Source organism: Neopsephotus bourkii, unplaced genomic scaffold (assembly GCF_033783945.1).
Source record: "Neopsephotus bourkii isolate Nb327-2 ecotype Australia unplaced genomic scaffold, CSIRO-AGI_Nbou_v1 NB_787, whole genome shotgun sequence".
In the NCBI taxonomy this organism is placed as follows: domain Eukaryota; kingdom Metazoa; phylum Chordata; class Aves; order Psittaciformes; family Psittacidae; genus Neopsephotus; species Neopsephotus bourkii.
The window spans coordinates 644,191-660,147 of record NW_026901283.1 but is presented as its reverse complement, the minus strand read 5'-3'; the positions used below and the strand labels follow the sequence as shown (position 1 = coordinate 660,147).

The following is a 15,957-nucleotide window of genomic DNA, read 5'->3' as shown; positions in this document are numbered from 1 at the left end:
AGCAAATACATTGGTGTTACATCGAGCACAAATAACATGAGATTTGACCCTGAAACTGTTGGGCATCTGTGCTATGCTGTTGTGTTTCTAAAGGTTTAAGATGAAAACTTAGCCAACACACGGTTCCTGACATGTAGGGCTTTTTATTACATCGCAATCTTATAATTTGGTAAAGAAGGGTAATGTTTGAGTTGATGTTTCCCTAAATATTACTCTGTGACTTTTTGGCACACAGAAAAGATAGCTAGGAAACTTTGCTTTCATAGTGTCATGAATGCAGTATGTTTTGTTCATGGAAAAGATTTTTTCATTTGAATGTGTTGAGTATGCTATGAAATTAAACGAATAATGTGCTTTCTTTCCTTTTTTAAATATGATATAACTATTTTTTAATTGTGTAAAATGGTTTTTGTCTCTTGTTAATGGATTAGTTTTCATACTGGTGTGGAACTAGTTAAATGTCTATTTACTATGCTTTACCAAAATCTGTCTCTCCTTCCGAAGGGGCATTCCTTCCTTCTCCTTCTACCTCCATTCCTTACAATTCCTCTGTCTTTTTTACCCTTTTCCTCACAAAATAAATCCACCCAATAGCCACAGCCTCCCTTGCTGGTTCTCCAATGTCATACTAATTTTCCTGTGACTATTTTTCCCATTTCTTTGTGATATTCCTGATTTACGCATCCTTCCTATCCCATTTTTTTACAATCCTAGTCCAATTTGTTTAATTTTTTTTAACAGAACCTTTTTTGATTTTTATGAAATTGAGAGCAATCCTGAAACTCATTTACCATTGTGATAACTGGTGTGAAATCAATTATAAAATGAACTCTGTGAACATCTTATACTGCTTGAAGGTGAGGTTATCTTTGCAGGTAGCTTTGTTGAGGGGAGTCTACTCATTTCTATGAGTAATTAAAGCACTAGAAGTTTTACATATGAAAGGAAAAGTCAATGTGAAATCAAAGGACTGAATTTCAGTAAAATAAGTAGATGGAATGTTGCCTGCAGTAGAGAGAACATTTAAAATTTGGAATGTTTAAATAAAGAATCTAATTGTCACTTATTACTTTGATACCAATGCATTATAAAATCATTGAAAGTGTCATAGCACATCTCTCCATCAAGCAGTTCAAATGTTTTGATTCCTGTAACAGGGTTTGAAATGGTCGTGTTGTATTTGGAATGACAGGAGTGCACCCTCAGTGGTGTCTGTGTGTTTCTGTGGACACCACTGAGAACAGGATTTGTCCCGAACTCATACCAGAGTGAAAAAGGTCAGTTCTGCAAAAAGTGCTTCTGGCTAAGTTTACCCTTAACATGACGCTTTGGAAATTGATAGAATTTAGCCAGAGACCAGCCATCCCTGCGAAGCATCCATGCCACAGGTCTTTTTTAGAGAGACGATGCTGATGTACTCTGCTCTCATAAACTTCTGACCAGTGACAAATTTTGTTGGGAAGCTGACAAATTCAGCTTAGTGTCCATGTGCACTTCAGTACTACCTCTTAGGACAAACAGAGGAGCTCTTGTTTCAGACTGTAGATTGGGAAGATTTGCAGATTTGCCTCTGTCTCAAGAAACTGATGATTTCAAGCCCTGTTCTAAGATTCAAAACATTCATAATGCTGATGTACCAACACAAACTAATACCTACCGATTGCAGTTCTTGCTTGTGATTATATAATTTATTTTTCCACATAATGCACCATCCAAACCAGAACACAGTGGTAAGTGTCCTTTCAGCTCTCCATTGTCTTATAAAGATAAACCAAAACTTTTAAACCAATCTTTCTTTAATTTTTTTTCCAAAAGAATGAAACTTGTTTTATCCAACCCATTGTATCCACAGGGGGAAAAGGGAAAGAAAGGCAAAAAGGGGCCTAAAGGGGAGAAAGGAGAACAGGGTGCTCCTGGATTAGATGCACCTTGCCCATTGGTACGTCTCACATCTGTATTGGACAATCAGTTGTCCTGCTGTAGACTGATGGAATAAAAATGATGGGAGAGGAGCAAGCTGCAATTACTGTATCACCTGCTGCCCTTTGTTAACGCAGCCTGATCTCAAGTTCTGGCAAATTCTGGAGCAGACTTTGTTTGTCAACATCCTAACTTGGTTTAAAGCACTAGACTTCAGACCTTCAGGACAAATTTGTGGGGTTTACTGGTGTTTATTTTCTGCCAAACATGTTAGAAAGGAGACAAGCATCGGATGTGCCAAATTCAGTGCCCCATAGGTTGAAATCACGCCATGATGGTCAGCTTGCTCCTCTTGCCTCTCTACTGTTATTTGTTCACTCCAGATAAGTCAATACTGAAGGTATTTTCTTGATAGTAACATTGCAAGTTAATCTTTACAAACAGGGATTCCGTGGAATTAAGGGGGAAAAAGGGGAGCCAGGCCAGCCTGGCCTGGATGGGCTGGATGCCCCTTGCCAATTGGTACAGTATTTCTCTTTCCTACCAACCCTGCATGCAGTTCCTTTGTTTGTAGTCAGCCATTCTCAATGTAATGTTTTTCTGAGCTGACCATACATTATTCACCTAACACATGCATGTGCACGGACAAACCAGCTGCTTCAGTGATCATAACTGCAATCAAAGAACACACTTTTTTTTTGTTGACACCTCAAGCCTAACTCTCAACAGTTTGCTCCCACATCACATGGCAATTTATAAGTTTGTGTCCTTCCTACATTTTCCCTGAGATTCACTGGTTTGTTATTTTCCCTCACAGAGTACCTGTTGCCTTACTCACCCTAAATGCAAGTCTTTGTAGAAACCCAGCACAATCTCCACTTCTAATCAAGTCTGATGACTTCTGTCTGCACTGGCTTAGTTCTTCACCTTAGCCTGGTCCCATAGCTACCCTGCACCCTGGACTTCCTTTCAAATCCATGCAGTCTTAGGCGCATGTTTTCATGATTTGGTCAAAATGAGAGTACAAAATGATGTTATTTCTAAAAATCAAGTCACAGGTTTCCAGTAAGCCAAGCTGGAGCCTGATTACCAGACCTTACACGAGTAATATTTTTTAGTGTCTGGCCTGTTAATCAAATAGTTTTCAAACAGATCTGGAAATAAAAAACTTACCTGAGGTTCATAAGAAGATAACAGTCTGCAGCCCACACCCTCACTGTCTTTGTTACTTAACGTCTTCAATTTAATGGTCTTACCCCTGGAACTTACCTTCCTGGAATACACAAAACACTCCCTACCCTATGTTAGCATGAATTCAAATTCCCACCTATACTAAAATGTTACCTGTTGACCCTTTCCCTTGTACCAATATGGCAACAGTGATTTTTATTTAATGGCAAAGTAAGCTTCAATTATTTTCCTTACTTTTTTCTAATAAAAAAAAAAGAACAGAACATACACATCTAAAGATACAAGGAAGATTTTCTTTTGAATTGTTAGCAGTAAAATTTGATCTGCATGTTCTGATACTGTTTGGTGGTTAAGCACGGCTCTTTAAGATGAATGTTAAGTCAAGTAGATTTATTTTCAATTATAGCACTTCTAATTTGATGTTAATGAATTTTAATCTTAAATACATAGTCCATGAAGATTATTCCATAGCCCATTTTGTTTGCTTCCAATTAATGGTAACCATATTTCATATTTTGTTGGGGATAATCAAGCATGCTTTTGCAATTTAAAAATGTTTCTCTGGCTCTGTATTATCATTTCTATCTGGAGATTCACTAACAATCATTGATAGATGAAAAATATTCTGTTCATAGGTAATGACTAGAATAAACTGCTAAGAAAATTTCACTGTTTCTTGCTTTAGGCAGTAAGCTGTTTCCATCATATTGCATAGAATCATAGAATAGCAGGTGCATTCAAAAATTCTCATGAACCACTATATTCACATGTAAATTCACATAATAAGTATTGTTATTTTTTTTATTGTTATATATTGTTCTATAGTCTAAAGAAATGTAAAGGCCAGATTTTTTTTTTCTGCTCATGTGTAGTCTAGTTACATCATACGTGCTCCTAATTCTGAGCATATAACTCTCTGGATAAACCCTGTATAGCCGTATAGATTGGAATTAGTTCCATGAAAATAAGTATGACTGTGGTCAAAAGTTCACTCTGATCTTACTGGATGCGTAGAGATATGTGAAAGTAGGGTGGTGACAGAAAAATGGAGTGACTCTCACTAACGTAAGAAAAAATTAGATGGCTATATTGTCCAAGTGATAAAATTATCAGCGCTGCTGTACTGCCCTGAGCCCAGCGCTGTTTTCTTCCACTTTGTCACTTGAGGTAGGTTCAGGCCTTAAGATTTTGCTACTTCAGTCAAAAGCTAAGCATGAAAGTGAACAGAAAATATTCTACTCAAATATGAGTCGTCTTGTCTTATCATTGGGTTTACTTTGTACGAGGGGCACATTAAGTACAGATTTTAAACACAAATACCCTCCAGATAAAAGTGATAATATTTTGTTGCTCATTGATTTTTACAGTCAGTTACAGTTGTTCTGAATAACAAATTATATTTATTATATTTTATTATATATTTTAAATAATATGCAGTCTGAGCTCTAACAGCAATAAGAAACCAATGAAGATATTCTAATGATTTAGGGAAAAAAAAAATCACTATGCAGAGGGGCCCATGTATGTATTTACAGTGTAAACTGGCTTTTCTTTCACCTTGAGAACAAGAAAGTAAATCAGAAACTGGTAGCTACTTATCAGCTAGAAACTCAGAGCTGCTTTAGCTGCTCTAACAGATATTGAAGAAATATCTATCCTATCAAACTTAACTATGCTCTCTCTATTTTTTGTTTTTCTTTACTTGCTCCCCTTGAAACAGGGTCCCGATGGATTACCAATGCCTGGCTGTTGGCAAAAGGTAGGATGGGCAGAGCTTTTATTTTTCAGGGGCAGTACCTCTTTGGCACTCAGAAAAGCCTGTCACAGTCATACTGAACACAATCAGGGTATACTTCAAAGCTTCTTAGACAGATATATGCAGCAATGCAAAATAAGACCTCCCATGACAGTAGCTGGCATGATGAGGTAGTAATATATATGTAGAAGTAATAACATTGATGCAGCATTGTAGAAATAGTTGGCTTTAGATTTCTGGAAAGTCCAAGACTTTTCTGCTTCATATGAAGACTCACACATCCTTTGACTTCTGCACATGACCCCTGCTTACCATTCTTTATAAAAGCTCATGGGCACTTTTATCAAATATTTATCTTGACCTTATATGATATCAGTTTGCTGAGATACCTAGAAGAGCAGTGCATCCTGCCCTTCTTTTTTCCCTACCTTTCTATTCTTCAATAAATACTCCTGGCTGTCATGTTCTGTGCTAATATTAACTGGCAACATTATTTTAGTAAAGACTTCACCTAGCCAGTGCTAGATCTAAAACCATAGCATTCAGAATAATGTAGGTGGAGGGATACTGGCTGTAATACATTAGAAAACAGAAAGCGTAAGTGAAACCCTGGGTGCATTTATCTCTGAAGAATAGCTGATGCTGAGGAAACAACTATCCATATTATTTGTAATTTTGCCGTATATTTGGAATAGATACCTGAAATATCGATTTACTAATTGGATTAATCTGTATCTTTTTTTTTGTCTCTGCAGTGATGAATCTAACCATACAAGCATGAAGTTGTGTATATAGTGCTCCACTTTTTGTATTTATAGTTGAAAACTGAAAATTTTATTTTACAAGTCTGAGATATGTTTACATGTAGCTGCTTTTACTTGTTTGCAATAGTCTGTGTGTACATCTGGTTTTCACTTACATCTGCGGTTAGATGATATATAACTGCAGGGTAAACCTGCAAAGATTCTCTCTTATATTAGAGAGAGATCTCAATACAATGATCCATAATAGAAATCTGATTATTTCTGTAAATTCTTATATTTTGGCTTATGGACCTGCATGGACAATGAGTGCCATGAGCTAGTTTACAAGAAATTGTGACCAAATAAGAGCAAAATGCTACAAAATGTACTGTACCAGCTGCCATTGAAGTTTACTGACTTGGCTTCCATGTCCATCTTAAATACTTCACTGATTCATGCCCCATCTGCTTGTACAGACTAAAAGCATGAGTTTGTGTGCCAAACCTGCTTGTTGTGTGATCACATTATGTACTAAATGGCTGCTCACGGTGACCTTTGATTCCAGTTTCTGAATCATTTCCTCTTGTCATCCCAAGGGAGTCACACCATGGCTTATTGCTAAAAAGAGATAAACCAGAGGAGGATAGAAAGAGGCCTTGAATTTTTGGATAATAGAGTTCCAGCTGCAGGTGGATGGCTTCCAGTCTTGCGGGTTACTTGGCCCCTTTGATCAAAGGGGGTCCCGCCTGTTAATCAGCATCAGTTTGCCTTGCACTGCTCGCGGTCGTGAAGACATTCACGACAGGCCCTGTCAAGTCCTTAATCAAGAAGGAAAGAAGTTTGAAGAAGAAACCAGACTTCTCTGTGGGTTGTTTGAAAAGGTTACAGTGGTGCTGCAGGGATCCCTTCTCCATGGCAGACACCGCCTGAGGCCAGAAGCTTCTCAACCTTACCCAAGGATGGACAGAATATGTGCTCTGCATATTGTATTTTGGGACTGCTGGAGGAAACAGCATTCTTGAGGCGAGGATGAATCAGAACATCCTCCAGTGGAGAAGGATAAAGGAACTGATCAGAGACATATGTACCATGGTTTGATTTTCAGGTGATTCAGTTTAAATTACATAAAACTAGCAGAACTTCTCTGCAGAATTTTGGAAGCTATGGTTAATTTTGTTTCCTTTTCCCGTAACTGTTGCCGTAAAGGATGCATTTCAATAATCTGTTCAACATTTGTGATGTTGGCATTGAAGAAAATACTTCAAGCCAGACATGCATCTTGTTTCAGTATTAAGTTTTTATTTTAGAGTCTTTGAAGCCTTTAAGTCTACAAAAAAAAAAAAAAAAAAGTTTATTTTTGTGTTTCACAAATTGATTTATATTCATAATTGATCTTGTTCTTTTTCTGCTGTTACAGTGACTTTACTGGACATTATTATTCAAAAAACATTGGAGAAACAAGTCTGTGTGATTACCACTGCACGCTTGTTACCGCACTACACTGTTAAAGGTGTCGGTATTTCTCCGTTTCTGTTCAGATGACTAGCTTTCTAGGCAAACATGGGCAACGTTTTGCTTTTCCACTTTTTTATTGTTAGAAATACTGAATTTGTGCACATTTGTAGTTTTTGCCATGAGATATTTCTTCCAGTTTTGAGTCTTCATATGGTGCACTGTAGTTAGCTTGAGAGGCTAGGTCATGAGAAAGGGTGCCATATTTGGCACATGGAAGTTCTTTTTATAGCACTCCCATTCCTAGTGTATATAGCAGGATGATCACAAACTTTTTTAGTTATGTTTCTGAGAGTTGTTTTTCATACACAGACCAAAACTAAAGTTGAAGAAGACAACCTGTGTCCATCCATGTGTGGGCACCTTACCCTTCTTGGAATGCATGTTTTTGCTTACTCCATCATTTCTAAATCATGTGAAGATGGAGACCTGGTGTGGTTGCACTTTTCATATTGATCCACAATCTCAGATCAATGGAAAAGCCACTATAATGCCATCTTTCACTTTGCTAAATCTTTATTGTCATTTTGCTGTATCAGAGACAAAAAGGGCTTTTCAAGAGGGGAAACCTTCCACAGATTTTTTTTAAACTAAAAATTAATTTTGTGGCCTCCTTCTGGTAATACCTTACTAATACAAAGTTCCAACAGTATATAATGTATATATACTGAATATATATATATTCACTGCTTATATCCATCTTTCCAATACTAAGAAATAAACAAGTGTTCACAGATATAAGGGAAAATGGTTTTATTTGCTTACATTTTCAGAGATGCAAGTATTGACCTGTTTGAATAATCATTGCTGCAATAGTGAAAGCCTTCACATGGCATAGACTGAATATAAGGTGTTAATAATCAGAGTGCTACAGCAGTAATGTATATGAGGAACTTTCCAGAAAAGACACAAGAGGAGAACCACATAAGCCCTTCAACTTGACAGTTTTAGTCTGCTTATTTAAGAAGCACTATCCCAAAATCCAACAGGCTGAGGAGCAAGCTACCCGCCTAAAAAAGTGTTTCTTATGCCTATACTCTGACTTGGTACATTTGGCTGGGTATATTACAGATGTGAATACTAGAAGTTGAATATTTTTTATGAAATAGTGAATACTGGCAATCATACAGTAAGATGAAATATTTTTTTAATTAGCCCTCAGAGTATTCAAATGCTAAATCAAGTAGGATGTTTCTTATCTGGTTAGATGCTTTAGCAGTTCCATATCAAGACTGTGCAAAAACACAGGTTATTTAGGAAAGAGCAACAAGATAAAGAGCCATTAAATGCACACTGTCATCAGCACTCTCATTTTTTAAATTTATATATCTGTATTTTTAAACTGCCCTCATTGCATCCATTTCTGTATGCATCAATAAAGCTGCAGAATCTTGATTCATTTCCTCATTCAGAAAATATTTATAGACATTGCTGCTAAGCATTAGTCAAAACTCAATTTTCCTTTAACTCCCTGACACTGAGACCCTGCTGAAGAAACACTTCAGCACCTTTACTCACTTTCTTTTCAGTCTTGCAATTTCTTTATTTAATTCCCACCAGGAAGGAATACATTTTTTTTCCCAAAAAATAATCTAACTTATATTTTTAAGCTTCTGTGTTTTTCAATATCATCAAAGATTCATTCCATTTAAATGACCATGGGTGAACAGGAAATAAACAATTTAATTTTACATAAACCAATTGATTTGACATTAAACTACATATATAGATTTGACATTAATATTTGCATCTCAAAGATTGACTTGAAACCTAACAGTATGTAGGTAAGTTGCATGTTCAGGACAAGGGGAAAAATAATGCATTGTGTTTAATATTTAATCAAGAAAAGCACCCTGTGAAGACTTGCAATGTTTATTTTGTTTAAAAAAGTACTATTTTTGGTGCTAGTATACCTTTTTTCTTTCAATGGCAAAGCTATAGTTTGAACCACCTGTGTGTTATATCTTTTAGTAGCATTCCTCCAGATAGATATGATTTGTTTTGTTTAGTTTGTGACAGGAACAGTAGTTCCTCTACCAGTCCTTTCAGTTGTAGAAATCTGTAGTGGTATTGGTCTACACTGTTTCTGTATCCCTGACCTTTTCAGGTATGATTAATTCTTGTTCTTTTGAGAGTTTTCAGTATTTGTTTCACAGCAGGTTTTGTAATCATCTGTTACTCCAGTGTATTATAACCACATTGTGCAGAAGTCCTGTTACAGAAGCAGCAAGTCTTTAAAGCACTGTATGGAATATGTCTGACATACATGGTCCTTATGTTCATATTCATAGATTAGCTATGAGGAAGCTTTCTTTCAGGATGCTTTGGACACCTTTGTATTTTTTTTCCTGAGGTAAAGCATGAAACGTTAATTCATGCAACAATGTATTGTTTTGATTTATATTTTTATTTATTACTGAATTTGATGTCACATTCTGATAGTGTAGCAAGGCAGAATGACACTCTTCATCCAGCTGTTTATATTTTTAGTCTACCATGTAAGTTGTATGAATGAGTTTCAGAATGATCAAATCCATATACCTGCACATGTGTAAAGTATAGAGTTTTAAAAGGGATAATTCTTAAGATTACTGTACAGTGTGAAAAGTTAGCAGTGGCTCCACTGAGCATTACACTCATGGAAGAGTGCATGTGAGCACCAGTTACTCTCTTAAGCCAGCAGAAGAGACAATGCAACCCCAAATGAGATGAGCAGACCTTTGGTCCTTGTGGCCAGATGATGCTGCATAGGGCTGGAGGCCACATCAGGAGATGTGGTTTGGATCCTGGAACCCTGGGCTCTTCACTTGGCTGCACCTCCCTTTCCCCAGCAGGAAAATGGGATGAGTGATGCATTCTTCCTTTGCAAAGCAATTTGATACATGCATAAGGAAGGACCTAGTTATTGATGCTTAGTAACCAGGAGAATATCATCAACTTTAACAGTGGGGTTTGATTGAATCAAGACCACTTTAGTGAGTAGAAACTGCAGAGATACTCCCAGTCTATTGAATGTAATGAAGATGTTCAAGCCATGCAGCAGTTGACCTTTCCTTTCAAATTTCCTCATCACTGCTGCTTGACCATCTTAAATTACATTTTTAAATCTCTGTATTTTACCTAATGAGACACATAAATTTTCACACTGGAGAGTTACACAAACCACTAATATCTGCAAAGGTAGTGGTGAAAAGGAAGCCTACATTTTAGTCATTGCAAAAAAAAATTATTTGATTTCAGTGACCAGAATTAAAACTAACACCTGTTGGTTTTTTGTGGTTTTTTTTTTCTGCAACTTCCTTTTATGGATCTGAATGTTGCTATGATGAACAAATGAAGATTTTCTTGCACCCTCTGTACTGAAGTATTTTACGTGGTGGTTGGATTCATTAAATGCTGTTAGATACAAGTGCCTGCCACCATCATTTCTGACAGAATTTCAAGAAGATGCTACACAGAGCAAGTGGAGTTTGTATTAAAAAAAAAAAAAAAAAGAAAAGGATTTGAAGTGTTGGGTTTTTTTTTGTTTTTAAATGCATCCAATTATCAGTGCTGCTTGGAAATCTAATTTTCTTTGGAAAACAGGGGGCCTTAACTTAACCTGGGACCGTTAGCGTTTTACTTGTTTCTATTTAAAAAGAGAAATTGTATGAATTTCCCAGATACCATTGGTACTTGCACACTTCTCTGAAGTATTATAAGGAGTTGAGTTGGTGGAAGAATGTTTTACATATTGTTAACATATATGTGGATATTCTTATATTATTGTACATGTTTGGGAAAATATCACACAACTTTAAAAATGTTACTAAGATGTATGTATCTGACTTTTTCCTTTGGAAAATATTATATATTTTTATTTGTATTTTTTACTTTTTTAAGTTCATCTATATGTGCTGTTATTTTTGTATTGCAAATGGTCTCATAAGTGCAGTAGAAGAGATAAAAATACAAAGGAAAGTAATTTGGTAAGGATTACAATGCTTGGGGGGAAAAACACATGGGTCAGTATCATAATATCAACACTAGAAATATTTTGAGTTTCTTAGCGCTGTAAATATGTCACGAGACCTCTTGACAAGTAGTGTAAAGAATTACAAGGTTTTAATCAGCCATTTTAATTTGTTATTAATTACCACTTTCCTGCAGCCTCTGGTCTTGGCTTAATTGAACCCAATCAAACATCATGCTTTTTTGGTTTTATTATTAAAATCTCTCCTTGTTTTTTGATTGAATACTGTTTTGTTTTCTTTCAGTTTTGTACTTCAGGTTTTGTTTCTTGCTTGTGAGAAGTTGATCTTCAGAATTATTTTTACACTATTTATGATTTATTTTCATAATGTAAAAAGTGTGTAATTATTAAAATATTAATCCAACCACTGGTGCTGATTTTGCATAGTTATAAAGTTCTTAGTGTTGGTGCAAAACATTGCTCTAGTCTGTCCGGATCGGAAGAATTTTATGCTGCATTGTGCCAATCTGTAGTTTGAAATCTCGTACAGGTCGTTTCAATCAGTATTTGCATTCACACAAAAATCAGGGCCTTTGCAACATGTTCCATTTTCCTATAGTGTGCAATAAAAAAATCCCCATGTTGTTTAACCCTTTAAAGTTGAGTCCATTCAGTCTTCTTTTTTTCTAGGCACGCAGAACAGCCTATGGACATCCACAAAAGGATGTAAGGAAAACATTTTGCTGCAAATATTAGAGCTTTTCCTGGCTCTGGAAAAGCTGCAAGGATTTATGTACTAACCAGAAAGAGGAACTATTGCTTAGACAAGTCCATACATACTAGGATCAAAATAAATAAGCTGAAAATCACCAATCTCCCACTTCTGTAATACTGAAGGTGAAAAATAAACCTGAACTGCCGAGGAATAAACATGTGCCCAGACAATGTTAAGTACCAGTGCAGGCTAGAAAATGTGAGGGTCTGTTTTACCACAAATCCAGTTTCTTCATACAAGATGGAAGATAATAATTATTGCAAAATGGCATATTGTCAACACCCTGGTCTAAGAGCACACATTTTTGCAGGAATCTCCTTGAACAAAGGAGGGTTTTTTTGAAAAAAAAAAAAAAAAAAAAAAAAGGAAGATTGGACAGCAGCTGTAATCACTTCAAAGCATTATTTAAATGTTTGGGGTTTCTAAGTCCCAAAATATTTCAGACAAACAAAACACTCCCCATTGTTTCCCCTTCCTTCACCTCAAAGAAATGTAGTCACCCTAGGCTAAGAGAATAAGCACTGGGAGGGTTTGACCTCTATTTTTAACTCTTAATTACTCTTAATCTCCATAGATGTCCATCAATCTTATCTAGCTTTGTTTTAGACTCTTGGGGGGACTAAAAATAGCTTTGCTCCCTTTCCTAGATGAGATACTTACAGCTTAACTTGCCCAGCATCCCCAAGGAAGCACCCAGCAATGCCTACTACAGCTGCTCTATGCCATGCTTCACGTGCAGTTAGCTACAGCTAACTGTCCATAGGTTTCCCATTCAGTCCTTTCACTGCCTGTAAAGTCAAACCTCAGCTAACCAACACCATATAGCCTTCACATCCTATTGCACTCATGGGACATGACTTCTCTCTGCCATTCCTTCACACAGGGAGCTGCCAAAGCATTCATGCTCCAGCAAGTAGTAACAATCAGACCCAAATAAGTATTAAAAGCAAACAAGCAAGTCATGCTCCTGCAACCACAGTCCTTCTGTCTTCCTAGGGTCACTAATTTGTCTTCTCTTCTGTTAGCTTCTGCTCATTTCCAGCCAGAGTACTCACAGGGCATTCTCCTGTCCCTTCCCCTGGCTGCAGTAGAAAAACACAGTGTTTTGGGATTCTTGCTCAAAACTTGGAGCTTGAATGTATGTATGTCTATACGCAGGTATATAAAAATATTTGCATGCATGCACATATATCCACATGACCTGTAGTGTTCAAGAAAATGCTGTACACAAACCCCAGAGATCACAGTCTGCTACTATAGTTGTACTCAAGCTGCTTTAGTTTGCATCTGAGATCAAAGGCAGAGTTCCTGCCACATCAACTAAGATGCAGGTTTTTCATGTGCTTACACCAAGGCAAAATGTTCAATAACTAATAAACAGCCTGATTATCTTTGTATGTGCAGGTTACAGCTTGACTGTGTTTCCAAAGTATACACACTTCAGCGGAGCAGTCATGAGCTCTCGCTGGCATACCTTTCTCTGGCTGCTCCTTCCTGGAGCCAACAAATAACTTGGAACTTTTTGCAAGTTTTTAGAATCTCTTCTCTTTGGCATATTAAGATTGCTATGACTTAATTGATGCTGGTTGAGATAAAACTGATAAAAGCAAACATAGCCAAAAAAATACATAACATGTCAACTCTCACTCCACTACATCAATTACTTGTATCAGAAAGATGTGTATATGATACATTTTCCATTTAAAGATATGGAACATTCATCACTGAAATGATCCTCAACAAAAATGATTCAGGACCCAGCGAGTAAGCAAATGGTTCTGGAAAGTGATGCGGCCATGAAGCTCAGTAAGTAACTTAACCTCACTCTTCCCTGCCTTCCCTTGTGCCTACTGGTATGCAATTAACACACTCTGTGTTCAACTGACTGAGGGCTGATCATCACATCAACTTGCAGGCAAGTCCATTCCTCATTCAGCATAAATATGAAGCAGCTGGCTATCCCTGGGAAGGTGCAGGTATGATTCATCAGTCTTTACCCTTCTGTACTGAAATGGATCTTCAGTGCAGATCTATTTCCCACTAACAATCTATAATGGGTTCGTTTCTCAGGATGAACCAGCAACAGATTGTTTTTCAGAGGTACAGTAACTCCTTAAACAGTTAAATAGGCAGACAAAAGCACCTTACTTGGATACTTCGAATAGCTCTTAGAAACAGTTACTCCTTTTCATCTTTCATGCAGGGAACGGGGCTGCTGGTTGCTGGTAACATGCCAGCAAAAATCCCATACCCAAGTGTGGGAAAAAATCCATTAGAATGTTCAGAAATCAGACAGAGAAAGCACCATGTTTCTGAAAAAAAAAAAAAAAAAAATAAATAAATAAATAAAACAAAGTAGGAACCCCCCCTCCCCCCCCATTTTAATAATTCTTTACATCATGGAGAAATAGCTGCTAGTATTTACTCCACAGCTGTACAAGGCCAAGTGGGAGAGGTCTAAACTACTCAAGTGACAAGATGCTGGGAAGCCTTGCCTCAAGCGGGATCACACTGCTAAATGGAGGGGAAAGATCTCCTCTGCTCTATCCATGAGACTTGGCAGGCTTGATCCTGCTGATAATATCAAAAGCGCATGCAAGAACCATGAGCCAGGAGGGCAGGCTATTTGTTTGATTATTAAGCCTCTCTCCATGGCTGTGAAGGAACAGAGAAGCAACCCCCTCCCCACAAGAAGCTACTTCACTTACCACTCTGATCTTTCCTTATGAAGTTTTATATTGACTCAAGCAATTACTAATCCAGCTGTGAACAAACTTCTTTTTGTTACACCTGGGACAAAACCTCCTGATACAAGCAGGGATGGCTGCTGATGCGTGCCTGTAAAGGAGTAGAAGCACAGTACCTTCATATCTCTTAAATCAGTTTGTGATTTAGCAAGCAAGACCAGGCAGGGCAGCACAGACAACTGAAATTCTTCCATGTAACCACTCCCAGCAGCCCCAGAGGAGGAACAGGGCTGTCCTGGGCACCAGCAAGTGGCAGGCACAGGCAGATGCAGGGAAATTATCTCTCCTGAGGTGGCTTTTGACTCAACAGACTCATGTGTTGCCCTTCAGTACCAATGTTCCAGCCTTCCTTTACATTACTGTCACAAAGGGATTGCAATAAGGTCCAGTATATAACATGTACAACTGAACCACATCTACCCTATTCCCAGTATTCCCCACTTTTCAGAGATCTGGGCAAAATGGAAAAGCACTGCAGAAAGCATTCCTGGCAGGTTCTAGCCTAGGCTTGATTTGGATGCTAGCAGATCTAAATGCCTGCTATCTTCTTGAGTCTCATCAGTGAATCTCATTACTGGCTGTACAATACTGCCCTAGCTGACAGCTTTGACAGCTCCTTCCTATCTTTTAAGTCCATGCTTTCTTCTGCCTGGGCAAGGCACTGAAGACCAGCAGCTGCTGTCTCTGCTGGGATGTAGAAGTGTTGCTACTGGCGCCTCCTACCACTTCTGTGACAGGGCTGTTCTGTTGGTTGGGTGAGGCAAGGTTTCCAGTGGAGCAGGAATGTGAAAGCTGCGGAGCTTCAAAATTAACACTGTTTGACGAAGCTCAAGAAAATGCCTGTAGGAAAAGAAATGCTTGACTACAGAAGCAGAAAGGTGGCTTACTGGCAGAGACACAAAATATGTAAAAATCAGGAAGTGTTTCTTCCATCTGCAAAATTTGGGATGACTGACTGGATACTGATCTAGAAAAGACAAGCATCATCAGCACAGGAAGTTGTGTGGCTTTACATATGCTCTCTGAAATCTCTTCCAAACATAGCTCTGCAGGTGGCATAGATGAGCTACAGATGGGGCAGCGGGGATGTGGGCGCAGGTTTTGCTGCTCTCTGCCCATGCAGCTCAAGGACCAGCCTCCAGGCGAGGAGAGAGTGCATCTTGGCAGGGACAAGGTAAAGCTAAGGGGCTCCTCCAGGAGCTTCACTGTTCTGAAATGCAATGCCTCTTGACGTGAATTCTGCCCTTCTTCACTGTGAAATCCTCTTTTTTCTTACAGGCTTTGATGTCCAGTGAGAGGGTTATCAAGGGTGACCATGAAACAATGCCACATTCAAGCAAATTGCTTCTATATGGACTCTG

At 37.9% G+C, this 15,957-nt stretch overlaps 1 protein-coding gene and 1 long non-coding RNA gene across 2 annotated transcripts in view; one reads left to right on the top strand and one right to left on the bottom strand.

Annotated features, from left to right (window-relative positions):
- Positions 1–7,755, top strand: part of COL25A1 (collagen type XXV alpha 1 chain) — a 308,091-nt gene extending 300,336 nt beyond the window's left edge. Inside the window, exons 35-37 of the mRNA XM_061355191.1 lie at positions 2,365–2,442; positions 4,832–4,870; positions 5,623–7,755. Coding sequence (XP_061211175.1) covers positions 2,365–2,442; positions 4,832–4,870; positions 5,623–5,625 — 120 coding nt within the window. The 3' untranslated portion in view covers positions 5,626–7,755. The remainder of the gene's footprint in view (positions 1–2,364; positions 2,443–4,831; positions 4,871–5,622) is intronic.
- Positions 1–15,957, bottom strand: part of LOC133213161 (uncharacterized) — a 403,544-nt gene that overhangs the window by 80,367 nt on the left and 307,220 nt on the right. The window lies entirely within an intron of this gene.